This window comes from Lutjanus erythropterus, chromosome 24, assembly GCF_056507025.1.
Source record: "Lutjanus erythropterus isolate fLutEry1 chromosome 24, fLutEry1.hap2, whole genome shotgun sequence".
Lineage (NCBI taxonomy): Eukaryota > Metazoa > Chordata > Actinopteri > Lutjaniformes > Lutjanidae > Lutjanus > Lutjanus erythropterus.
Window position 1 is genome coordinate 2,700,982 of NC_139340.1, and position 26,947 is coordinate 2,727,928.

Sequence of the window (26,947 nt, forward strand, 5' to 3'; positions counted from 1 at the left end):
ATGACCTTGATGTCTGTACCAAATTTTATGCAGATCCATTGAATATATATTGAGATATTTCACAGTTGGTGAATCAGAAGTCAGAGGATCGCCAAAGTACAGAAATAATTCTCGGACGTGCATGAATGTCTGTCCCAAATTTCAATGCAATCCATCCAATATTTATACGATATCTCAGTCTGGACCAAAGACATTCCTAGCTAAAACTCTCTCACTTAAAACATTTCAGAATTTGAAATTTTAGACTGAATATTAGCAGCATCTGCAGCTTTTAGTTTTGGGATCCAAGTGAATGAGGGAGGCCTTAAAGCACTGGCTATATGGCTGAACCTCACAGCGACAGAGCCAACATTTCTGCTTTTGTCTCTTGTCTGAATCTACGCTTGAGTTAAGACTCAGCCCCAGCATCACAGCCTGCAACCTGGCTGTCCAAAGAAAGCAACAAAAATATCACCCAGGCAGAGGTAAAGAGTATACAAATGTCTGCAACAGATCACTCTTAAATTACATGTACATCTAACGTGTACAATTAATCAACAGACAAAGACCTGTAGAGCACTGAAGGGCTTCTCGACATGCTCTCTAGGTGCTTTGGCAAATACCGTTTAAACACAAGAAACAAAAAGACAAAATCAAAGAAAAATAAATGCTATTCATGAGGCAACATTGGTTGTTAAGGCTCTACTGTGGCTGTGCTTGCTTAGTATCTATTGACGGGTATTAACTGCATACTGTCAAGTGTGAGTAGAATGAATTGAGGGTTGGTACGAGGGGTGGAGGGGGTGGAGGTGTTAGGGCGAGGCGGGAGGCACTATGTGGAGTCTTCCGGCTCTGACTTGATGGTCTTCTTCTCTGTGTTGCTGGACGCTCGCTGCGACGTCCCGTTTTCTGAAGACGAAGACAAAGATAAAGGATAGAATCGTCAGTATAAAGGTCAATAATGCAGCATGAAGCCTTGTAGAACACAGCAGAACAGATTTAACGCAGTAAATTCTCAGATTTTATATACTTCAACTTACCTTTGTGCCCAAAATATGCTTGAGCAAGGCATTCAGCCCTCTACTGACCTACCCTGGACAATAAAAGCTGCTCTAATAAGACCATAAAAAACAACAGACGTCTGTCATCACTAACCTGTTGCTGGTGTTTTGGTCTCGTCTGTGGTGTTGTTGTTGTTGTTATGGTTGTGATGGCGCTTCAGTTCATTGGCTAGCTGCTTGCCCAGGGGGAGGTCACCTTCCTGCATGTTCTGACTAACCACCCGCAAGTTGATTGGTCGCTCATCTGGAGGAGAGACAGAAAACACAAAAACACAAACCAGTTATTCTCATTTTGCTCAGAACTGTAGTAGGGGTAGACTAAGACTTGATTCTTAGTTCCTATTGTCTGAAGTAGGGTTGTATGTGTTTAGTTTGCTTGTGTTATTATATGACTTTGGTGAAATCAAACTAACCATTTAAAACTACAAAATCACACAGCAGCAGCAGCCCAGCAACCACTGATGTATATTAAAAAGTGTATTGGGCTTCTGGCAAAATGATCCTACTTCTCACTTGGTTTATGATCCCAGTGAACAGTTTACTAATTGGTTTATTGCCTCAATCACTAGTTTAAAGTTTTCTTCAATACAGCATAATGTTCATTTAGTAGACCGTGTAGAGTATAACAGACAGTGTGATTGACAGGTCATACTCAGTGAGTCTGTCCAGGGCAACACACAGGGCTCACAAAATGCAGATCAAACTGTCAAACTAGACAGTGTTGATCAGTTGATCAGTGTTGATTCTGTTTCTGCCTATTTCTTGTCGAAAATGCTTTCAGAAACATATTAGTGACCACAGCAGCTTATATTGTGTGTCAGGTTTCCAACAGAGGCTCCTGAAACTCTAATAAAACTGTAAGGATGAATATTCTGTGACTGCGTTGCCTATTTTTCCACTAAAATGTTTTCAGAAACATATTTTGGTGACTGTTTAGCTGTAAAGCAGGAAACTGCCACCATTCCATCCTGCCGAACAGATGAGCCAAAACCAAGCACCGCCAAAATTGCAGTATGTCACCCACCAGCTCCACGCTCTTCTTGGTACCATGTGGGCTCTGGTTGCAAAAAACTAATATGGCGACCCCAATAATGCCAAACTTGAGGTTTCAAAACAGAAATCCACAAACTGCACTGGTATTGTTTCTGTCAAAGGAGTGTGGTTGCTTTGGCAAGAGCAACATCTGGCAGTTTCCCATCAGAAAAGTCTGTCTGACTATGAGGTTAAGTGGTGAAAATATAGTTGTAATTGTCTAAAGTACAACTTCCTACAAAGGTTCTCCCAATGCTTCTCCAAATTGGTGGCATGTTGATCACCATCATCTGTGGATTTTAAAAAATACCTAACAAACTATCCATTTAAATCAATTTGTTTTCACCATTAATCAATCAGAAGTAGACTGAAGTGAATCCAGTTGAATAAAAGCAAACATCAGCCCAGATGTTATTCTTACGCTGGCTTTGTTTCACATGTTCACATATTCCCCCTGGGTAACAAAGCCTGTGTTTGTGTGAGTTAAGCTTTCTGATCCCTTGTGTTTGCTTTTATTCCCTTAGAGAGCAAGAGAATCAGAAACAAAGAGAGGGGGAAGATTTTCCTGCATCACTCGACTGCTCTGTGCTCAATACTGACATACAGATATCATTTATTTTACAGATTATTAAGTTTACATACACAGTCGTGTCCAGATTGGAGCCTTTTATATTCAGGACATGTTGCTCATATGGAACATGAGAAACATTGTTATTTCTATCCATGTAAATACATGATTCAAACATTGTGCAGGTTTCTGCCTTTTCTGCATCAGCTGATTTACCTCAGCAGTGGAGGATGAACCCACTTTGGTTTCTGGCTGTTCACCAGTAATGTTAGATGAGAGTGACACGAAGGTTTATTCTCATTTCAATCATATTTTCTGTTTTTCCAAACTAACTACAATGCAACTAGAGTTGACAGGGAAGCACCTGCATATGTGGCACACAGTGATCAGAAAAAAATTGATCAGTTTCTTTATGACCCCCAACCAGAAATCCAAATTCAGAGTCTCAGCACTCTGCGTCTTCCTGGAGTCATAGAGGATCCGTTCTGGAACGTTTCTGATGTTAAATCTGATTTCTCTGTCACCTTCTCTGGTACCTTAGAAATGTTCCTAAACGTCTCATTACAAGCGACACATGGCTTTTAAAGATATTTATGGCCAGAAGTTGAGCTGCAATGGTTAGTTGAATACTAGATCAAAAGAAAACTGTTTTGATAATCGATTACTCATTTCAGTCATTTGATGATTAAATTAATCACCTATTATTGTAATCATCGATTAATCTAATCATGAGCTGCAGCCCTCACTGCAAGTATGGCTGCAGAGGAAGCCTCCCACCACTGCCCAGCTTATCATCACAATCAACTCTATTTGTGAAACAGAACATAACTTCACTCATCGACTTCAAAAGGAAAAGGGGGATAAATACTGAGAAAAATGGGATTGTTATAATATATAGATTGTAATAATCTTCCCTCTTTTCACTCATACTTTTACTTTAAAAAATTAAAGCCTATATACATGTAACACCTGAAAATATGATGTAATATTCATATGTTCACATTTTCCGTTTCTTGCTAGGGAGGCGACTAATGACTAATGTCTACTTTCATAACTGATTGGTCTGCTGATTTCTTTCTTGATTCAACATTTTCATCATTTCAAAATACAGAAAAAATTATAATATATCACAGCTTGAGGCAATGTATTTAAAGGGAGAGTTCAGATTATTTGAGGTGGAGTTGTATGAGGTATTTAGAACCTTTTCTGACAGGAAACCACCATTATATAAGGCATATATCACTTCATCCAAACTAACCAAACTCCATAGGCAAAATCAGTAATTTTACAGCAGAACACAGGAGTTGCTGACCTACTAATGCCTTGATCTGTTAGCCTGTTTGTGTTATTTTCTGACTTCTGTGTTTTAAAAAGATTGTTCAGATTCATCGCAGTCACACAACAACACAAACAAACTAAAAGATCAAGGCAACAGTAGAGCAGCAACTCCTGTGTTCTGAGAGGTAAAATTAGTGAGTTTGCCTATGGAGTTTGGTTGGTTTGGAGAGAGTCATATATGCCTCATATAACAGCAGTTTCCCATGAGAAAAGTCTGTCTGACAGCAAGGTAAAATGGTGAAAATATTCTAAATATAGTGCACACTTAAACTGATACTGATTTTTTTAACGTGGGCCTTTTTAAGTGCATAAAATACAACATTTTGCTGCTGACCCTGTCCACAGCAGTACATTACTGTGCTCCTTTCTGCTTCTCTAAACTGAGAGCATGCCAACCATCTACTGTAGGTAAGAGCACCTCATACACCCCTACATCAAATAATCCAAAGTATCCCCTAAAATTCCTTGATTTATTTTACTAAAACACAAGCTGAAACAAGAGACTAAAATGATTAGTTGATTAACAAAATAGTTGCCAGTTAATTTTCTTTTCAATTAACCATCTAAGTGTTGCAGCCCTACACAGTTACCTCAGAAAAACATGTTGAAATGTGCTGGTGGTGGATACAGAAACACAATACTTTTGTTTTTTAGTAATTTTCACCAGAAAAACATGGATATATTTCATTTTAAGCAGGTTTAGTGGAAATACTGAGCCAATTTTACTTGGCTTGTTTGGCTATTCTAGTGGCTAAGAAAGGTGAATATAAAAAGAAGAGAAGACAAAACAGAAAAAAGGGGGTTAGAAAAGAAATACAGTACTGTATATGCAGGAAAATACATGTCAGTGGTAAAGGAGACAGGTTAGGACAGGCAGAGGACAAGGAGGAGAAGAAAAGAAACGACAAGTGACAGAGGGAAAAAAAGAAAAGAAAAGAGACAAAAAGAAGAAAACGAGGAAGGAAAGCAGAGAAGGAGAGGGGGAGGACAGAGAGAGGTAGACAGAGAGACAGAGAGAGAGAGACGCCCCCCTCCAGGCAACTGGCTGGAGGTAAACAGGCGTGGGCGTGATAATTACAGGTGCATTGTGGGATTTGTGGGAACAGCGATATAATGAGCTGTCGGGAGTGGGTGAGGGAGAGGAAAGGGATGAAAATGAGATGAGGCCCTGAGGAGAAGTAAGATCCTGAATAATGATGCATCTTTTTTCTCGTCTCTTCTTCCTCCCTCTGTGTTTGAGAGAGGAAGAGAAGAAAACACAAAAGTGGAAGCCGCCATGACTGGGTGTGGAAAATCAGCACCTATAGCCACGTACACATCCTGTGGCATTTATGGCATGAGATAAAAATAATCCCCAAAAAAGAGGAAGTCTGTTTGTCTCCTACTGAGCTTTAAAGCTGATAATGGGCAACGACTTGGCTGAAGATTGCACCCACAGCTGGATGCTCTATTCTGATTGGACATGAGGGGCAGAAGGGAGCCAATTAAAACCTGGCAAACCAGCAATTATCAAAAAAGACTCTCAAATTAAACCTGGACAAGCCAAACAAAGGTGAGATTTATGGTTCGATTGAGGCATTTTCAGGCATTTTAAGGATCTGCGTCAAGAAACATCAAATGTTCTTTGTCCATATCAAGTTCTAACTTCAACTTTCTTTGATTAAAAAGCAGGTAAAAGCAGGTAATGTCCAAGCTGCATTTTTATCATTAACAAAAGGTCTCCCTCAAGGGTTGATATTAGGACTTGTCCTTTTTTACAGTCTATATTAATGATGTCCAGGCTCTAAATAACTGTGCTGTTCAATTCTATGCAGATGACACTATTTTATATTGTTGGGTTGACTCCATACACCTGTCCCTCGAATGAATGCATGAATGAATGATAATTCTGTATTTTAAACATGTATAAAAATAAAAATAAATGAAAATAGAAATAAAAAAATGATTAAAAAAAAATCAAACCTACAACAAACTGAGAAGACAAACACTCAAGCACCACAATTAAATCCTATATGTTCTACAAGGAACAGAAAAAAGAATACATGTGTTTATTCCTACCAACTTTTTCAACTATTAGTCTAATCTTTTTAAACTATTAATTAACTCAATATGGTATAAATATTAACAACTTTCCAAATTCTACATACAACCCAACACAATATACCCAATACAACTATGACAACTATAACAACCTGACAGTTGCATTGTTTATATTAAATACATCCATTCAGGACAAAAAAAATAGTTCTAATCAAGTGCCTGGCCTTCCACGTCTTTACACTGTGCTATCTAAACCAGAAGGTTTTGTTTTCTTTCTTTTTTTTAATTCTTTCTTTTTGTTTCATATTTGTTAACGCAGCCTTGAATGCCTTGAAAGGCACTATATAAATGCAAATATTAATTATTATTACTATTGCTGTTGTTGTTGTTGTTGTAGGTCTCTAGCTCTAGTTTAATGCTTATCAAGTAAACTCAACACCTTGTTATCTACAGGGATATTATCCTGCCTTACAGCTTATCACAGTCCTGGCAGGAATGTGATTGGTCACCCAAAATGCCACCCTATTATCCTAAAGTACGACTGGCAACCTGCCCGGTGAGCGGCAATGATTCTACAATGAGATGTTAGTTGTAGCTCCCTTTATGCTACTCACAAAACAAAATAAAGAGTCAAAAATCATGTACAGCATGTGGGTGAGTAGATGATTACTCATAAAAATAAAACTCTTTTTCATGGTGGAATGACGAGGATGAATCAAGGATCTTTTATATAAAAATTTGAAACAAAGGAATGTAAGAAAATTTAAGATACTCTAATATGTTAGCTGTGTGTGTGTGTGTGTGTGTGTGCGCGCGCTTCATGCCACCCCTGTATAAGTCAGTTGGTTTATAGATGTGAACCTTGACTGATGTTCAGCATTCTGAACTTTCCTTTGATTAAAACTAATAATTGATCACTCATATAGTCCATTAAATGTCTTCAAACTGCTTGTTTTGTCAGATCAACAGCACAAAACTTAATAATATTGAATTTACAGAGATGTAAAAAAGAGAAAAACACATTTGAGAAACTGTAACCACAGACAAACGATGTGAAGCATTAACTGATGATTAAAATTGTTGTTTTTGTTGAAGTTGGAGAACCTGTGATTCTGTATGGTTAAACTGTGACCATGGCAACCTCACCCATGTAGATTTATTTTTGTGTGGAGACTTTTAAAATAGGAAAATCCCTCCCAAGCTGACAATCTTCTTGACTTCCATCAGAAAATTTAAATAATTATGTGTTTTTGTGACTTCAGATGCACTAAATTCATGACAGCGACACATTTTTCAGGCCAAACAAGGAGATCGTGAAATGTCTATTTTTTTTTTTAAACCAGCATTTGAACTCCTCTCCACTGCCTGCTCACGCCCCTCAGTACCTTGGCTGTCTCTGCTGGCGTCGGCAGCGGCTCCGTTGGTGTTCTGGGCGTCGTTGAGGTACTTTAAGGCGGCGGGGGGGATCCTCCAGTCCAGAGCCTGGAGTCGCTCCTGGACGGCGGCGTCCTGCAGGATCTCCATCTGCCGCGCCAGCAGACGCTCCAGCTGCATCTGATGGAGACAAACAGTTTCTAATAAGAACTAGAAGAGGTCACTCAGTAAAGTGCAGATCTCTGCCAGGCAACAGATGGTGAAGCACCTACTGCAATGACACCACACATCCAGATGCAACCAGGGATGGGCATCGAGAGATGATACTAAACTGGCACCAGTTCCTGATTGGTCAGTACTGAAATATTGATAAGCACATGGACAAACGGTGTTGCAATCCAGATTTATGTGATATTAATTCACTTAAACAAAGCAGTACAGTGCAATGTGTGTTCTGTGTTGCTAAAGGGCAGATGAAGAATATATATTTTTCTGACCAGAAATTACTGTTAAAGACGCCAAATAGCTGTCTCTTCAAACCAACCAAACTCCATTAGCGAAATCAGTCATTTTACCTCACAAAAAATAGGAGTTGCTGGCCTTGATTGGTTAGTTTAATCATGTTTTTTGTGTGACTTTGGTGAATCCAAACCATCTGTTTAAAACAGAGCAGTCCACATTAACATAAAGAAACAAACAGATCGAAGCAGCAGCTCCTGTGTTCTTCAAGGTAAAATTAGAAAACTGGCCAATGGAGTTTGGTTGGCTTTGAGAGAGCGATATTTGCATCATTTAACAGCGGTTTCTTGTTGTAAAAGGGTGTTTGATGGCAAAGTAAAACTGTTAAAATACTCTAAATATAACACACACTTAAACTGATATTGATATATTTTAAGTGGACCTTTCTTTTAAAGGGCCAGTTCACCCTAAAATTAAAAATACACATCTTTCCTCTGCCCTGTGGTGCTATCCCTTTAACACTGAAGGCTGTGTTCATTTTCATAACATTTTGTCTCTTTGGGACATTGCTGCCTAGTGGGCAGTCCTCACCGGTGTAAAAGAAACTCTGAAGTGTCCAAAGACACCCATACACGATCACTTACATGCAGCCTGGAGAAGACTGATCCAACCTCAGTCTGTCACTGAGCATTAACATGGAGGATGCATGAAGGAAAAGCTGACAACCTCAGATTCATAGAAATATGCAAGAATAAAACCAGCAGGGATATCTGCTCATTGTCAGTCTGCACATCACTGTCAGCTCAGATTATTATGGGATGTGCTTTTACATCCTCACACAGTGAAACAGTGTCTGGTGCGAGCGGCGGTTCAGAGGGCCTGCGGTGTGAACACAGCCATGAAATCTCTTCTTCTTCTCAGTGCCACCTCTGAGAAATCACATCAAGATGACAAGTGGAACTGCATCCACACAAACAGCTGATGCACACACACACACACACACACACACACACACACACACACACACACATGCATATGTATGTGTGTGTGTTTATATATATATATATATACATATATATATATATATATATATATATATATGTATGCACCATACATGAGACCAGACATGTATTCTCTGCAAACACACACACTTCACATGAACATGTTTCCTGCATAATGACTTATGATAAAGCTCTCCTCCTACACTCCGGCTCTAATTAGGAACAAGCCACAGCGGCAGAGGCACTGGAAACCAATAAAGAACATTACTGGGATCAAACTGGATCCTGCTGCCACAAACATCTGCTGACATGGAAATCTGTTGCCGTATCTGCTGCTGGGAATCTTTTCAACCTGAAAGCTGAGCTCCACTTGTTTGATTTTCATATTTCCTCATTTTAACTGACTGTTGTTTGCAACCGTTCGCTTTCACATCTCATAATATCCTTTAATCATGTTTATTTACAGTAAAACAGACATAAAGTAATTATATTTGTTGCCTCTTTTGAATTTAAAGGTTTCTTTAAAGTTTGCTTTAGACTATTTCAGCCGATATTCTTCCTTTATATAATATATTCATATATATGTAAATAACCCTTATTACAAGAATGGAATAATATAGTAAATGACATGTGACTGAAAAGATTATCTTTTCTCTCCATCTTAAGTAAAAAGTGTTCATGAAGTACTGGACCAAATGGATCAAATATGTCAAACCCTTAATACCAGGTTTAGTGGAGGTATTGAATGAGTGACAGTCGAATTTAGTTAAACAACAGCGAAGAAAAGTTCTCACGCTACTTCACAACATCATCAAACTACGTCTTTTGTTATTGTTTTAATGTGAAAGACCTCTAGCAGCAGAACTTAAATATTGTGTGTTTAATACTTTATTACTTCTTGTTTGTGCCAAACCCGTTGACTCCTACCAAAGACGTAAAACTTTAAAAACCTCACAAATATATAGTTTCATTTTTTAAAAAATCTCATTATACTCCTCACGGTAGCTTTTCTCATATAAACAGGAGGTCTGGGCAGAGAGCTCTGTAGTTTATTTGAGATGTTAAAAGTCTTATTGATTAGTCTGTTTGTCTGTTACATTTTTTCCTGCAGCTTGTAAAAGATAATCTGTCCTGACAGTTGTATCATCTTGGATTGGCCTTTAAATAATGTCAACTTTTACAAGAATTAGAAACACTTCAGTTTCAGAGATTCACTCCCTCATTTTGTTACCGCGCCCCCGACATCCCTGATCATCCTCCCATCATTCTAACACACAGCTGTGGGTCTGGGATTTCGGAGGAGTCGTAACAGCATCAAGCAGCAACAGTTTCCATCATGAATTTTATCTCGTTCGTCGTCGGCCTACCTGCAGATTTCGTCCGACGGTTTCTTCCCCTTTCGACTTGGCGCAGGCCAGCTGCTCCCTCAGCATCTCCTGCCTCATGTGGATGGCCTGCAGCGCCTCCTGGATGTCGAAGAAGTTCTCCTGAAGGAGGCAGGAAAAAGTTCATTGTTACCATTTTAAGGGAAAATTTATGTTTTTTCTGCTTCGGTAAAAGTTGAAAAGAGACACAGTGCAGTATCAGGTTATAGCTCAGATTTCAGGGCCAAGAGTACCAGTGAGGACACTAAGGACACTAAGGACATGTCCTCTCATACTGGAAAGTTTGGGGCCTGAAGAAGAGTTTACTTTCTTCAATTACATGGAAATTACACAAACCTTTTTACGGCTTGTATTCTTGAAAAGGAGAAAAGAGGGGCTGACTGGTATATTTTTTCAGGACCAATACCAATTTTTAGCAATCAAGCAAATCAATAAATGAACAGTTGGAACCAAAATACATTTGCAATAAAAATAAAAATCTTGGTGTCAAAATTTAGACACACAATACAAAACAAAAACAATGTTTAATTAAAACTTTTCGACATATAAACTAACCCGGACACAGATTCCAATAATCGAAAAAATACTGAATATCAAATCTGATAATCAGCCTGGGAACTAATCGGTTGAACACTAGAAAAACGTGAAGAGTGCTTAGTTTATTATTATTATTTATGTTAACTGTGGATTCTACTGCATTCTATGTTTGTTTATCTTCTTTTTCATACAACTTTTTAAAATAATTCTTACATTTTTATTTTTTATTTTAAAGTTCCTTATTTTAAATGACTTAAACAGCATTATTCTTACTATTCATTAATTCAGGCACATGTGCACGTACCAATGATATAAATATTTTTAAATCAGTTAGAAAAACTCTTATAACTACTACAAGTATTGATATTTTTCAATAGCACATTTAAAAGGATACAATATGAATTAATGATAGTATCAAACATGTTGACGCTATTTTAAAAAAATGCTCATTCAAGACCTCAGTTCAGTTCAGTCTTTATTGTCCTGCCTACAATTTGGAGTATTTTTTATACTAGTATCATATCAACATTTGAAACTGGTATTGTGACAGTTTTATACAGAAATAAAGTTTATGTTTTAAAAAATCTCATATAACAACAAGTATTACAGCTTATACTTCTGATAAGCCAAAAATTATATTGTTGTAGTATCAATAAAATGAGATAAGGGAACATATTTTAACATCTACAATACTAGCATCTCCTCGCTGAATCAAACAACTGACTAAACAAACTAGACTTTTCTGGATTTTTTCAGTTTTTCTGCACAACAGCGGCCTGAACGTGAATTTGGCAGGAATTCCCCCCGTTGGGAACTCAGAGTGGTTTTTGTGAGCAGGTGTCGGTTCATCTGCAGCTCTTCGTCTTGGTTAAAATCCCTGCAGAGCTCGCGACCACCACATGTTTTCGATCATCGGTTTACAAACTGAGAGGAGCCATTCAGAGCTCAAAGAAAACTCGGAGCCAAGTGTGTCAGGAGATGAACACTGAGAGATCGCTTTGTACTGCGTTCAAGGCTGCTGCTGCTGCGGCGTCCATTCTGGTACTGATCACTGCACACAGAGGAGCGCCATCTGCCAGGACTAAGTCTTTACATCTCAGGCATTTTAAACTTCAAAAATGAGCCAATGAGTGAGCTTCAGCTCTTTGTTTAACTTTATTTATTACAAGCAACCAAACGTAACGTCAAATGTCACACTGAAGAGACCTGTCTATACATGAGCCAGCCTCCATCATATTCCCTGCCACACAACAGATGAGGTGAAGCACCTCCTGCAATGTTTTTGTATAGTTTAGTGTCAGTTTTTCTCAATCTGTTCATTTGTTTGTGCTATTGTGTGACTTTCGTGCTTTAAAAGGTTAGTTTGGATTCACCAAAGCGACACAATGACACTGACAAACGAACAGATCGAGGTAGCGGGAGACCAGCAGCTCCTGTGGTTTGTGGGGTAAAATTACTGATTTTTCCATTGGAGTTTGGCTGGTTTTGACAGAGCAATAATAGGCTTATTTAAGCAATTTCCTGTCCTGAAAGGGCTGTCTGACAGCAAAGTAAAGCATTGAAAATATTCTGAATACAGTGTACTTTGTACAGTAGGTAACACACTGACTATGGATAAGCACGTCATACAACCACACTTCAAATAATCCAAACCATCCCTTTAATAGGGAAACTAATTATTTATTTGGAACATTTTATTTATTAAGAATATTACAAGCAACCAGGCAGCTAATTCTAAATAATTTATGCTTGATGTTGCCTGTTCATAGATTGGAACCTGCATGTCTCAGTGGAAGTTGTGTCTATAAAGAAGGTTCATGTTTTGGCATAGAGACAACCAAGGACAAAATGTGACCTGCAACAGACTAAGTAAACCTTGTTTTTAGCCTCGCAGTTGTTGCTGACTTGAGGAGTGAGAAGTTGGTATAAAACAGAGCAGTCAATAAAATACATTTTTCTTTAAAAAAATTGTGACTCAGTCACCATGAGAGGTCCTTGAGCATTTGGTCATAAAGTGCACAAAAACATGAGGCTGATGGGTCCAGTAGTTAAAAATAATAACCAGTAATATTCCCAGAGTGCAGCGTTAATCTGACTGCAGAAATGTTTGACTCACCTCTGTTTTGATCCTTTTAGGGGACGGCTCGTCTCTGTCTCCACAGCGAGACCTGCAGAGAAACATCAGGAAATACACTTCAGGACTTTTTTCATCAGAAGTATTTAAAACCACTTCCTGTCAGCTGGTGTCGGCTTCTCAAGTGTTTTTTTAAAAACAGCATGAATGCTGAGATGGACGACAACGATGCATTTAAGGCTCAGAGAGGCCGTGAACAAAGTGGCAGACAGTTGCTTTTAAGAGGCGAGGAGACCAAAATGTTACTCCAAAAGAAGTGCTGATTGTCACTAAAGTTTGGATCAGACTTATTTGCCAGGAAACAAGCAAGCAGCTTTTCCATAAATCTTAGTACAGCTGTAAACATTTCTTGCATTATTTAAGACAGAGCTGTACTTTTTTTCATCCCAAAAGTTGTGCTTAAATTACTCAACAAATAAAAAAAGGGATATTTCAGGTTCAATTCCAACCTGTGGTTCTTTGCTACGTGTCATCCTGTCTTTCCCCCATTTTCTTCTTTTCTTTCTTTCAAGCTTTACCTTGCCATCAGACGGATCTTCCAACAGGAAAATGTTGTTATATAAGCCAAAAGTCACTCCCTCTAAATCAACCAAACTCCATGGGCAAAATCACTAATTCTACCTTGCAGAACACTGGAGCTGTGTGTCTACCTTTGCCTTGATCTGTTAGTGTGTTTGTGTTATTGTGTGTCTTTGGTGAATCTGAATTAACATTTTAAAACACAAAAAGACATACAATTATACATAAATACTCACAGATCAAGCCAGCTCCCATGTTCTGTGAGGTAAAATTAGTAATTTCGCTCATGGAGTTTGGTTGGTTTAGAGAGCGTGATATTTGGTTATATAACAGTCCTTTTCCTTTGTAAAAGTCTGTCTGACAGCAAGTTAAAGTGGGGAAAATATTCTGAATATAGCATATACTGAGACTGATAAAGGTTTTTTTTAGGTGGCCAAAATATATTTAGCTGCTGACCCTGTACACAGCAGCTTCTCCAAACTGGGAGCATGTCAACCGCCATCTAGTGTAGGTAACACACTGACGATGGATGAGTACCTCATACAATCACACTTGAAATACGAATGAATATGAATGATCTCTGTAAGTGTGAGCTCTTACTTGCTGGTGCGGTAGGTGTATTTGTAGGTGACCTCTCTGGAAATCTGGCGTGCGAGTCCGAACAGCTCGTCTCGACGTGTCAGCAGCGCCATGTCCCTCATACAGAGCTGAGCTGCTGCCTCGTTCACTGTCAGCTGCACATCACACAGAAAAACACACAAACATGAAGCTCAAGCAGACTGGAATATGAAGACAAATTCTTTAATCAAGCAGGGACGTGAACCTCGTGCAGTGTCAGGTGTTTTCCGTCCCTCCTCTTGGAGTCAAAGCGTCCATAGATGGCGCTGTATTTACGGATTTCCTCCTCCCTTCGTGGGTCGTCGTCACTCATTTCAAAGATGTGTCCGATCATCTTTGCCAGTTTCTTGTTGTTCTTCAGCTGCTCTTTGACCTCAGCAAGGTCTGTCTTAGGAAGTCCCGGTGCCATCCTGTCTACACACTCCAGGACTGACTGCACGGCTGCGGCATCCAGAGCCTCTAAGGCGTCCCTCGGTGAGGATGGGGAGCCGAGGTCTGACGGCGACAGGCTGTGCTCGCTGTCGTTGCTGTGGCCTGACCAGAATCGAGCCTCGCTGCTGCCCTGCAGGGGCGACCCAGCAGACACTTTGTCCCGCGCCACATCCAGCTTTCCTGGGTCGGAACAGGCGGCCGCGACGGCTTTGGGCATCTTGACGCTGGCGGTGTTGGCTCTGTCCTGTCCGCTGAGCAGCGTTGGCGAGCCCTCGGGCAGCTTGTAGACGGGGATACTGCAGACAGGCAGCGACGTGAGTGGCTGGTTGAAGATGGCCGGGTTGGTGACCCAGTCCCGCAGCGCCTTCTGCAGGCGGCGCACGTGCAGCGGCTTGCTGGCCATGCCGACGAGGGCCATGATCTCCAGGAACTCCTCCTCCCCGGCCTCGCACAGCTGCTGCACGTCGTCGCCGCCCTGCTGGATGAAGGCCTCGTAGTAGTAGAGCAGATTCGCTCGCTGCAGGATGCGGTAGAGCTGCAGCTCACCCAGGGTTCTCGGCAACACCGCCGCCATACCTGAGGGAGGACGTAGGACAGGTTAATAAGACACAGCCAAGCAAATTTTTAATTTTAAAGCTTACAGATATGGACGAAATGGACCAGTGCCACCTTAAATTCCTAAAGTATTTTTGGGTGACATCTTTGGGGAGAGCAAGGTGAGCTGTTTCCCCCTCTTTCCCATCTTTTTGCCAGGCTAAACTAAGCTAGCCAGCAGCTGGCTTCAGCTTTACAGTAGGATTGATCTTCTTTGTTTAATCAGAAGTGTAAAGACTCACTTATGCTTAATGTTAGATACGTATACAGATACAGATGGAGCCTTACTTCAGAAATAACATTTGTCATCAATTAGTTAGTGAAAAGAAATCTCCGTCCACATGTCGGGAGTGTTTGATGGCCGTACAGACCGCCGTCATTACAATGCTGCCTCAGTCATTATTACAACCACCTCCAGCATCACCATGTTTGGTGTTGTCAGAAACTTTTGACTCTTTTTCTTCACCATAAATGACATCGTTTGAAACTAACCTATCTTCATACATAAAAGGGGCAGAAATGAGCCTTACAAGTTGCAGCTTTATGAAAAGTTAGTGTTAGACTAGGTGGATTTTGTTAGGCTAGCTTTTTCCCTTCGTTTCCAGTCATTGTGCTAAGCTAAGCTCACAAACTACTGATAGTAGCTTCATAATTAACAGACAGACATGAGCATAGTGTTGATCTTCTCATCTAACTCTTTGCCAGAAAGTAAATGAACATTTTTTCCAAAACTGTCAGACTGTTCCTTTAATGCTGAATAACTTGCCCAGTCCTCCAAAAAACTTCAGATTTAGAAATGTCAGACAAGTCATTTGCTAACTGCAGAGCCTGTAGTCCCCCTGCTGAGCACCAAATGGCGAGAAAAAACCAAGTTGTCCTTGATGGATAAATCAGACAGACAGTTTTACAAAGGACATTAACTCTGAGATGATTTGCCTTTTCTTTGTTGTCACACTGCTCTTAACAAACTCAGTTTTCTTCCTGCCTGGATGGTTAATTAGCAGCCACCAAAACAGAAAAGCGAGTGAGAATTCTTGACGTTGGAGAGTTTCTAATCAAAGACAGAGATGCAGTTTAAAGCAAGAAAATTGACCTTGAATTTTCCTCAAATTCTGTCATGTTACATGTTCTGCACCAAAATTACCACGGTAACCTGACATAGAGACACGTTTCTATGAAAACTGTGAAGACTTATATTTGGATTGCACATATTATTCCTGGCAGGTGTCTGATTGCAGTTTATCAGGCCTCAGCAGGTGTGGGAAAAGGTTAAATTTGGCGACAGGATGGACGACTTTTCCATCAAGAATGCCACAAGTGCCTTTTTACATTTTTAGCTTGAATGGTCGCGGTAGGATTTTCAAGATTTCTGCTTTAACCTTGTTTAGTTATCAACATTATTTTTAGGTGTTTTAGCTTTAGAATATTAATGTTTTATGTCACAAAATGGGTTAAAGGCTTCACTGTTGGATATAAGGGTTCAGAAAGGGTTCTCTCTGAAGTACTGAAGTTCTGAAGAACCCTTTTTGGAAGAAATAGTTTTTCATGGTTTGTTGAGATCCTTGAAGAACTCTTTTGTCAAGGACTCTTTGTACCATGGTAGCAAGAGGTTCTTGGTAGAATCCCCTGGGTAGGTTCTCAATAAAACCCTTCAAATATAAAAGGGTTTGTGGTAGAACCCCCTGAGCTGGTTCTAGATAAAACCCTTGTAATATAAAAGGGGGTTTGATATAACCCCCTGAGCTGATTCTAGATAAAAACCCTTGGAATATTAAGGGTTTTTGGTAACCTAGTGGAAGGATTCTAGATGAAACCCTTGTAATATAAAAGGGTTCATAGTGGAACGACCAAGATTCAAGATTAAACCCTAAACCCTTTGAATATAAAAAGGTTTTTGGTCGAATCACTTGAGTGTGTTCTGGACAAAACCCTTATATGAGGGTTCTCAGTAGAACCCCCTAGATGGGTCCTTGGTAGCACCCTTAGAGGGTGGAAAGGTTCTGGTTAGAGCCCCAAAACCTTTCACAGATGGTTCCAGATGGTTCAATAAAAGGATTCAAAGCTGAACTTTTATAAAAGGTTCTACCAGTAATCAAAAAGGGTTCTCCTATGGGGACAAGCCAAAGAACCCTTTATGGTTCTAGTTAGCACATTTATGTCTAAGAGTGTACAAAGCTTTCTTTCACAAGGCTAGTGTTGTATTTCTTATAGTTGCATTGATGTAAAAAGAGCTAAAATGGCTCCTGCAGTAGTTTAATTTTGCTGAAATTGTGTTTGGTATTTTTAATCTACTCTTAATTATTTCAGCTCTACATGCATCAGGGCTGATTCCATGTTTGAATAAACCTTTTCTGGATGTATGTTTGGCTGTTTGCTGCCCTGTCAGCTCGTCAGATTAGTATTTATCCTCGAAAGTGACGCTGTCATTCACTCCGCCTCACAAAGCAAAGAAAACGCTCACATCTGTGCCAAATATGTGTCACTTGCCACCTTGAATTTGAGGAAAAAGAAGCCAAAGTGGAGGCCTGAGAGAAAGAGGCTTGTTTTTTTGTTTTTTTTTTCATCTCTTCCTATGTGCATGTGAGGCCCTGCGGAGGCCCAGCTAACAGAGGAGTGGCAGTCAGCAGGCCCGGGTTGCTGGGAGGACCACATGCCTCTCTCCACCCCTGCAGGATGTGTAGGTGGTGGGCTCGCCTCGCCCAGAATAGGCCCGGAGAGCCTCAGCCCAGGGAGCCAGGCAGGCCTCGACTCAGCCTGACTGAGACGGGAAAATGACAAACACAAACGCTGCCTGAGAGGAGACGGCGACTGAAACCATCACATATATGTAGTTTTAGATCAACGAGAACCACAAATACTACTGATACTACTGCTGCCAATTAATGTCTACAAACCAGACTAGCAACAAAAGTTAGTTGAAACAGTCATTCAATAAAGTTCTTAGTCACAGTGGACAGACTGATGAGCAATATTTGTTTCCAAATGGAGGATCATCTCCAGCCTAGCCTCTAACTCAGTGCAAGATGTCTTTCTCAAGAAGTGAAACGTATAACTAGTTCAAGTATCTGTGCAGCACTTGTTAATAAAGTTTAAACTATTGATAAAATTCAAAAAACAGGAGCTTCAGTGAGCTTTTTCCAGCTCATCACGTCTTCATGACCAGGACTGGGAGAAAAAATGTAGCCAGTAACATAATCCAAGTATCAGATTAGTGTTTTTAGGGCTGCAACTAACGATTATTTTCATCATCGATAAATTGGTCAGTTATTATCTCAACTAATCGATTAGTTGTTTGGTCCATGAAATGTCAGAAAATGGTGAAAAATGTTGATTAAACCTCAAGGTGACGTCCTCAAATGTCTTTTTTTGTTCACAATTCAAAGAAACTAGAACATATTCATATTTAAGAAGCTGAAATCAGAGATTTTGATGTTTTTTTCAATTAAAAGTGACTAACAATTATTAATCAATCAATTAATCCTGTCACAATCTTGTCAGTCGATAAACAGACATACATTCATGTGCTCCACATGTTTGGTCCCATTTTCCAAGTCTTTCCTCTTATGATTATTTTCATTATTGATTAATCTGTCAACCATTTTTTCCATAAATTGATTAGTTGTTCGGTCCATAAAATGTCAGAAAATGGTGAAAAATGTTGAGCAACGCTCTTTAAAGGAGAAATCTGCAACATATTTACTGTAATAAATCATAAAATGACAATGATATGTCATCTGAGAAAGTTGAAATACTCACTACTCTAACGTCAGTGCTGCAGCCACAGTGTCTCCCTTTGAAATTTCTATTCCAGGCAGGAATAACGTTTTTTGTTTGCCTGTTTAACATTAATCAGAGCTCAAATTAATGCAGATTTTGTTCCGAATGAGTAAGTGTGTGTTTATGAGTCGCACGAAATCATTAATGATCTTTTGGAAGGAGCAGATCTTTATAACGGTTAAATTAAGCAAATTATTTTGTTAGTTAGTTTGGCAGGCAGTGGGACAGTCACTGAATACCAGCTTCAGAGTGTGTATTTTCAGGGCAATGGGTTTTTGTTTTCAGGATAACAGGCCTAACTTTTCATTGACCGACAGCTGATCAACTGACAGTGTGGGACTTGTCCTCACCTGTTATTGTTAAATTACAATGTTGCATGCATCCTGTGCTCCTGCAGCGTTACTGTAGCCTGCCTGAGCTTCCTCAAGTCTGGTGAGGAGGTCAACCATAGATCTCATATTAAATTGGATTTCTACCAAGTTCATATACAGCCTGTGGCTCCAACTTGCTATTTGGACTCATTTTTGCATACACAATTGCTACATATTGCTCCTTTAAGCACAGCCATTGTCCCACATTTTATTTTCATTCAACATAATAAATATAGTTTAATAACGTTGTTTCAGTGGTAGATAAGTAACTTTGCAAGGTAATATTAGTGTTTTTGTAAATGAAATTTGGTTGGTTTGGAGAGAGCGATATTTGTCTTATTTTTAAAGTGTCTAAAATACATTTGTTGTTGACCCCGTCCACAGCAAAGCACTGCTTAGCTTCCTACACCAGTACTCCTGCTGCTCCGTCTACTGTAGGTAACACCCTGACTATGGATAAGTTCCTCATACAACCACACTTCAAATAATCCAAACTATCTTTTTAATGCCCATTGACCTGTTCTGATTCAAAATTTATAGAAGCCTAAAATACTTACAATGAGAACTTTGGATAAAATTTGGGATGTTAGCATTTGTGAGCTGAATCAGGTCCAAATCAAAAAGATAAAACTCTAGAATGAAACTTTTCAGTGGCTCAACCTGCACAATTTCCCTCCATATCACCCACAAATGTCTGCGTCAACATGAGTGTGGCGTTTAAATGCTGTAAAAGAAAGTGGTGATGCAGCACAATCACTGAGGGAAATTATCATGTCACGCAGGGGAGGAAGTTCATCATGAGCATCATGATGCGACAACCCAATCACACAAAAACAAGTGGAAAACATGACCATTCAACTCATCATACATGACTAAAGGTCATCTACTACAGCTTGACATATTTGGGTCACACAATACGTGGCAAAAGGTGAAGAAAAAGAATTGCTGAGTAGAATCAGATTGGTGAAATGTAGGGCTGGATATGGCAACACTGTATACATATAATAATGCCTCTAATAATTCATCTTGGGAATTTTTATCCAACAAGCAAGGAGCTTTCATATGTAGGTGCAATAAACTCAGCTGTGCAGCCTTAACTGTTCCATTTATAACAGGAGGCAACCACAGTCTAGACATCACATTTAGTGCACAGCATGAACATAGATAAAACGCTGAATTAAGTTTAAAAAACTGTTTATAACAAGTCATTTTTTGTGGATTTTTTTCCTTTATATTTACCTCTGAACTTAAAATGCTGACAAATGCTTGAAACAAGTGTCATCCAATAACTTACAAAGGCTGTCATTGTGTGACTTTGTTGTATCCAAGCTATCTTTTTAAAATGCAGAAGTACCATATGCTATTTTTAGGATATTTTCAGTGCTTTATTTTGCTGTCAGACAACGTTCTCTGCCAGGCAACCGCTGTTATACGAGCTAAATATCGCTTTCACCAAATCAACCAAACTCCATAGGCGAAATCAGTCATTTTAACACAGGAGCTGCTAAACTACAAGTGCCTTGATCTCCAAGATTGTTTGTGTTCTTGTGTGACTTCTTCATTTTAAAGGGTTAGTTGAGATTCACCAAAGTCACAAAATGTCAGAAACAAACTCACAGATCAAGGGAGCAGTAGATTAGCACCTCTTGTGTTCAGTAAGGGAAAATTTCTGATTTTGCCTATGGAGTTTGGTTGGTTTGGAGAGAGCGATACCTGGTCTTTGAAATGCTCGTTTGCTGATGGAAAATGTCATCAGACAGCAAGGTAAAGCAGTGAAAATATTTTAAATAAACAACAGGAGTAGGGTTGTTTGGAAATAATGGACAAGAAAAGGCAAAGGACACAAGAAAGCCCACGTGCAAATGATGCTACAGAGGAGTGCTAACAAAAGGTGCTAATAGGGCTGAGCATCAAGAAATCATTCCAGAACCGGTTCGATGATTATCATTCTAAAGGAATCACTGATAAATACTGAAGGCATTTTCTTGGTGTGAGTTGCAGAGTTTTGGAGCTATCAACCACAGAGGTGTCTAAATGGCACCAAAGCACCAAAAGATATGTTTGCAAAATGAAAAACCAGTGTCTCTTTCTATTAATCATGACCCTGTTACTCCAGATAATCCACAGACTTTGTTGTGAGCAGTTTCATGTAGGAACTCCTTGCAGTAGAAAGAAAGTAGTTCTGGAAGATTGTACTGTAGAAAGAAAGTAGTTCTGGTAGATTAAAAAGAAAAGTCCTGCCTACTTTCATGCCTCCACGCCAATCACCGCATTAAGAGGGTGTGATTGTCAGTTTCGTTAAAGTTTAAAAAATTTCTCCCTCACATTCGAAAGTGTGTGAGAGGTTAGGGTTTCAGATGCTCTTTATTGTCCTGCCTGAAATTTGGCTTGCAACAAAACATCAGTCAACATTCACTGACTTTTTTAGTCTATTTTGTGTACCTGGGACTCTTTTATTCTAGTATTGTGTCAAAGTTTAAAATTCTGATATTGCAACAGCTGAACAATCTAACATGCCTTAAAACTGATATTGTTGAGTCTGACAGGTAGATTTCACTTGTTATTAGACTAATTTTACACTGTGAACCTGTGAGATCTGATCTGATTGCTGCGCTGTGTGTCAAGGCAGTTACCTGCTGCTATCTATTTTAATACAACTGTTAACTAGTCAGTTATTCTCTGGTTTGGCTTCTTAAAAATAAGAATTAGATGCTTTTTCTCTGACATGTATGATAGTAAACTGAACACCTTTGGACTGTTGGTAGGATAAAGAGAAAGCAAGGTAAAAAGCAAGGTAACCTTGGGCTGTTGGGGAGTATGACAGCCATTTTCAACAGTTTCTGACAATTCATAGACAACAAGGAAAGAACTTGTTGGTCGCAGCCCTACAGACAATAACACAACCAATGTTTTCAGCTGTTTTTTCAGAATAAAGTACAAATATGCAGCAGGAAAATTAATCACAACACACACATTTTTATGATATTTTCTGACAATTTATAGACAAAACAAAGAAAGAGCATGTTAGTTGCAGCCTTAAATACAATTATATAACTAACTGTTTTAGCTGTTTTTTCAAAATAAAGTGCAAACATTTGAATTGAATAACTATATTTAGCTGCAGTAGGTAAACTGTCCACACTACAGCTGTTTTTCAATATTTTCTGACAATTCATAAACAAAACAATGAAAGAACTTCTAAGTTGCAGCCATAAATATCACAATATAACTAACAACTGTTTTCTGCTGGTTTTTCAAAATAAAGTGCAAACTGAATAACTACATTTGGCTGCAGCAGGTAAATTGTCTATTGTTTGCCAAACCTGTGTCTGTAAAATAAAATAATCCCAGTCATTTTTCAAGCAAAAATATCACGCTATTAGTTGGTTCCAGCTTCTTAAATGTGAGGATTTGCTGCTTTTTGTCATTTATGACAGTAAATGAAGAGTCTTGGACAAAAGGAGCAATATGAAGACTTGACTTTGAGCTCTGAGAAACTGTGATGAGCATTTTTCTGCATGTTTTGACCTTTTGAATAAATGTTTAATCAATTAATTGTGAAAATAATCAGCAGATTAATTGATAATGAATTAATTATTTGCTATTTGATAATAATTATTTGCAGCCCTAATATTCACTCAATAATTGTATTAAATATGATGTTAAGATACTGTTAAGGACACCTCTCTCTCACACACACACACACACACACTGACATAACACACTGTTCTGGCTCATAGTGATGATTACAACATGATTGTTGAGAAACTGGGAAATTCCTCCTGAATCACACTGAAGTCAAAGAAATCTTCACTGTACTGGTGGAGGGCTGAGGTATCCCTGGCCTGCTGCGTGGCACTTCATACAGGAAACTACACACAGATCAGCCTGTGTGTGTGTGTGTGTGTGTGTGTGTGTGTGTGTGTGTGTGTGTGTGTGTGTGTGTTTGTGTGCCATTGTGCCAGCGCACGCCTCGATTCTCCAGGTGAAAAGGCGAACTCGCTAAACTCGCTTTGTGAAGCAGGACTTCAATTAGAGCCTGCCATTCACAGACGCCTCTTACACACACACACACACACACACACACACACACACACACACACACACAAACACACACAAACATCTACTGTGATAAAACTGGAGTAAGATGGCAGGCTGTTAAGATATCAGTCTGAGAGTGTTTGTGCAGACGGCTATTGAACCAACACACTGACAATAAGCATTATGAAGCTATTTTCTCTGTCAACTAAATGAATCCAGTTTCTATTAGTAGAATCACAATAAAAGAATCCAGTTAAAATTAGTAAAAACACACTGGGGGGCTTTTAAACCTGCAGATATCAAGATTATTTTACTCTCCAGACACAGGTTGATCTTGGCAACTGATGGACAATTTACCTGCTGCACCAAAATATAGTTGCTCAATTCAAATATTTGCACTTTATTTTGAAAAACCAGAAAAAAAAACAGTTAGTTGATGGTTGTATTATGATATTTAGGGCTGCAACTAACAAGTTCTTTCTTGTTTTGACTATGAACTGTCAGAAAATCTTGAAAACGGCCTGTAATGGTGACAGTTTACCTGCTGCAGATTAATGTAGTTATTCACCTTACACATTTGCACTTTATTTTGAAAACACTGCACAAAACAGTTGAATTACTGCCTGTAGTGCCGTGACTCTGACATCTGACATCTGCAGCTAAATATACTTGTTCACTTCACAGTTTACACTTTCATTTGAAAAAAAAACAAAAAAAACAGCAGAAAACAGTTAGTTGTATTATTGTATTTATGGCTGTGACTATTAGTTCTTCCTTTATTTTATCTTTAAATTGTTGGAAAATCTCAAAAAATACCTGTAATCTTGACAATTAATCTGCTGCAGCCAAATATAGTTATTCACTTTACAGGTCTGTGCTTTATTTTGAAAATCCAGCAGAAAACATTTAGTTGTATTCTTGTATTTAGGGCTACAAATAATAACTTCTTCCTTTATTTTGTCTATGAATTGTCAGAACCTGTTGACAAGTACCTGTTATATTCTGTAAGAGCCCAAAGTGACATATTTATAAAAGTTTTAACAGTCCAAAACCCAGAGATGCTCAGTTTACTAGGACTGCAAGCTACAACTATTTTCACTGTTTATTATTGTTTGGTCAATAAAATATCAGGTGAAGAGCAGTGAAATTAGTCAATCACTGTTTCCCAAAGTCCAAAATGACGTCCTCAAATGTCTTGTTTTGTCCACAATCCAAAACCCAAATATATACTGTCAGAGAGGAGTAAAGAAACCAGAAAATATTCACATTTAAGAAGCTGAAATCAGAGAATTTTTACTTTTTTTCTTTAAAAGATTCAGAGGGATTAATCTTTAACCAAAATTGTTAGTGATTAATTTGATAGTCGATTAATGATTGATTAATCTGTGCAGCTCTACTATATTCAAATTAAAGTGACTCTGATAATTCCTATAGAAATTTGTCCATGATGCAAGTTGACAATGACACTGTCACCTTTAACTCCTATAATATGCTCAAAATATACATTTATAATCCACATGAGTGGCTAAAATTGTACCTTAATGTATTGTCATGTTTACATTCATATATTAATATTCCTTTAATCTTTTATAGTATTCATATCATTACTGTATTCAAAAATTAAACTCTTTGCTAATACAGCTATAATATTCCTATAGCAACTTGTCTATGATGCTCATAATACACATTATACACAGTCATTATATACTTTTATTATGCATAGAAGTAGATATAATTATGCTTTAAGATGTTTTTATCTCTTTAATATTCACATAATGTCTGTGTATGGTGCACAGTAGCACTGACAATGTCTCCTTTCAGGTACTTTCACTCCTAAAATATCCACATAATATGTACTTATCATGCATAGCTGTGGTTGTAATTGTATTTCTTGTAGTATTTCTACAGTTTTCCTATGATACTTTATGCAAACATGAAAAATTATGTATGATAATTCCTACAATATTCCTATAATAACTAACTGCTGCTGAATAACTCCTACAACATGCTCCTCATATACATTTATCATGCACTGGAGAGGCTATAACTGCCTTTAAGGTATTTTAATAATCACTTATTCTGTGCATGGTGCTCACAAATGACAAATCCTACGATAATAAAGCTCTCATACTCCTATAATAACTTGTCTATACTGCTCAGCAGCGATTTTACAGTGACACTGTCAGCTTTAATGGTACTTAAAATTCAACAATATCATCATAAGATACATTTATCATCCATAGAAGTAGTTGTAATTGTGTTTTATGGTATTTAATATTCACAAGAAGTCTTACAGTCTGTGCATGCTGCTCAATAGTGAGTTCACAATAAAACTGTCACCTTTCATGGCACTTTAACTCCTAAAATATGCTCATAATATACATTTACAAGGCACAGAAGTGGCTATAATTGTGCTTGAATACATTTTTACCTCGAGAGCATTCATATGAAGCCTTACAGTCTTTGCAGAAATGAAAAAATAGTTAGTTGCAGCTTTAATTCTTACAGTAACTTGTCTATGGTGCTCAATAGCGAGTTTACAATGACACTGTCACCTTTAATGCCATTTTAACTCCTAAAATACACTTATCATGCATAGAAGTAGCTACAATTGTGCTTTAAGCTATTTAATGTTTGCATTATGTGTTATAATCTATGTATGCTGCTCAGTTGTCACCTTTCATGGCACTTTATTCCTACAATATGCTCATAATATACATTTAACATGCATAGGAGTAGTTCTATAATTGTGTTTATAGAGGTATTTAATATTCACATAAAGTCCTATAGTCTGTGTATGGTGCTCAGTAGTGAGTTCATAATCACATTTGGCGGTTCGAGCTATTTTTATTTCACATATTATTCCTTTAAATTAATCTCTTATAGTATTCTTACAGTTTCACTGAGGCTTATTGTGCACCTACACGGAGTTTTACCGCCTATTTGGTGAGTTTACACACAGATTGTGATATTTGAAAGCATTCCCTATAATATTCCTATAATAACTGGTCGTTTTGTGGAGCCACCGGCAGGCTTTCTGTGCAAAATGTGACTGCAGCTGCAGCAGCAAGTAACCTGCAGGATTACATCCATGTGTAATTGTGCCTACCTGGTGAGTTTCTGGCCCCCTTTGGTCCGCCCTGGTCCAGCTCTTCTTCTTCTGTTTCTCCTTCTTGTGGACTGTTTATCAACACAAAGCCTGGCTGTCAATTTGTGCAAGAGGAACGCCCGCAGAGAAGGGATCCCCCAGGATCACAGCGAGGCGCGTAATATCAAAAAATGTAAAAAATCAAAACGAAGAAATGTAAAAATTATCTCCAGGACAAAAAGCAGCCAAAGAGTGCCTGCTTGTCTTGTCTTTGCGACACTCCTCAGTCTGTCTCGTCTTCGTCTCTTCTTTCTGGAAACTTTTTCTATCTCCTGCCACTGAGAGAAGAAAAAAGCGCAGAATATCAGTAAAAAAAAAAACCCGCTGACCTTCGTGCGTCTTTTGGTGCGTCTTTGTCCTCCAAGTGTGTGTTGCGTGTGTGTGCGGGTATGATGTGTGTGAGTGTGTGTGTGAGTGTGTGTGAGTGAGTGTTTGAGTCCTCTCCCAGCGTCTATCCACTCCCCTGCACTGTTCATTCACTGTCAAACCCACAAACACTCACACACAACCACGTCCGGCTGCCGTTACAAAATAAAAGC

The 26,947-nt window shown here is 38.7% G+C and overlaps 1 protein-coding gene across 1 annotated transcript; it reads right to left on the reverse strand.

The window, feature by feature from the left end:
- On the reverse strand, positions 1–26,947 carry LOC146304511 (NGFI-A-binding protein 1-like). The gene is made up of 8 exons (XM_084713808.1): positions 26,370–26,947; positions 14,251–15,053; positions 14,028–14,161; positions 12,891–12,942; positions 10,220–10,339; positions 7,404–7,572; positions 1,135–1,284; positions 1–888 (listed from the first exon to the last, which is right to left on the reverse strand). Exons 2-8 carry the CDS (start codon positions 15,049–15,051, stop codon positions 812–814), a joined length of 1,503 nt encoding a protein of 500 aa, XP_084569934.1. The 5' UTR covers positions 15,052–15,053; positions 26,370–26,947; the 3' UTR covers positions 1–811.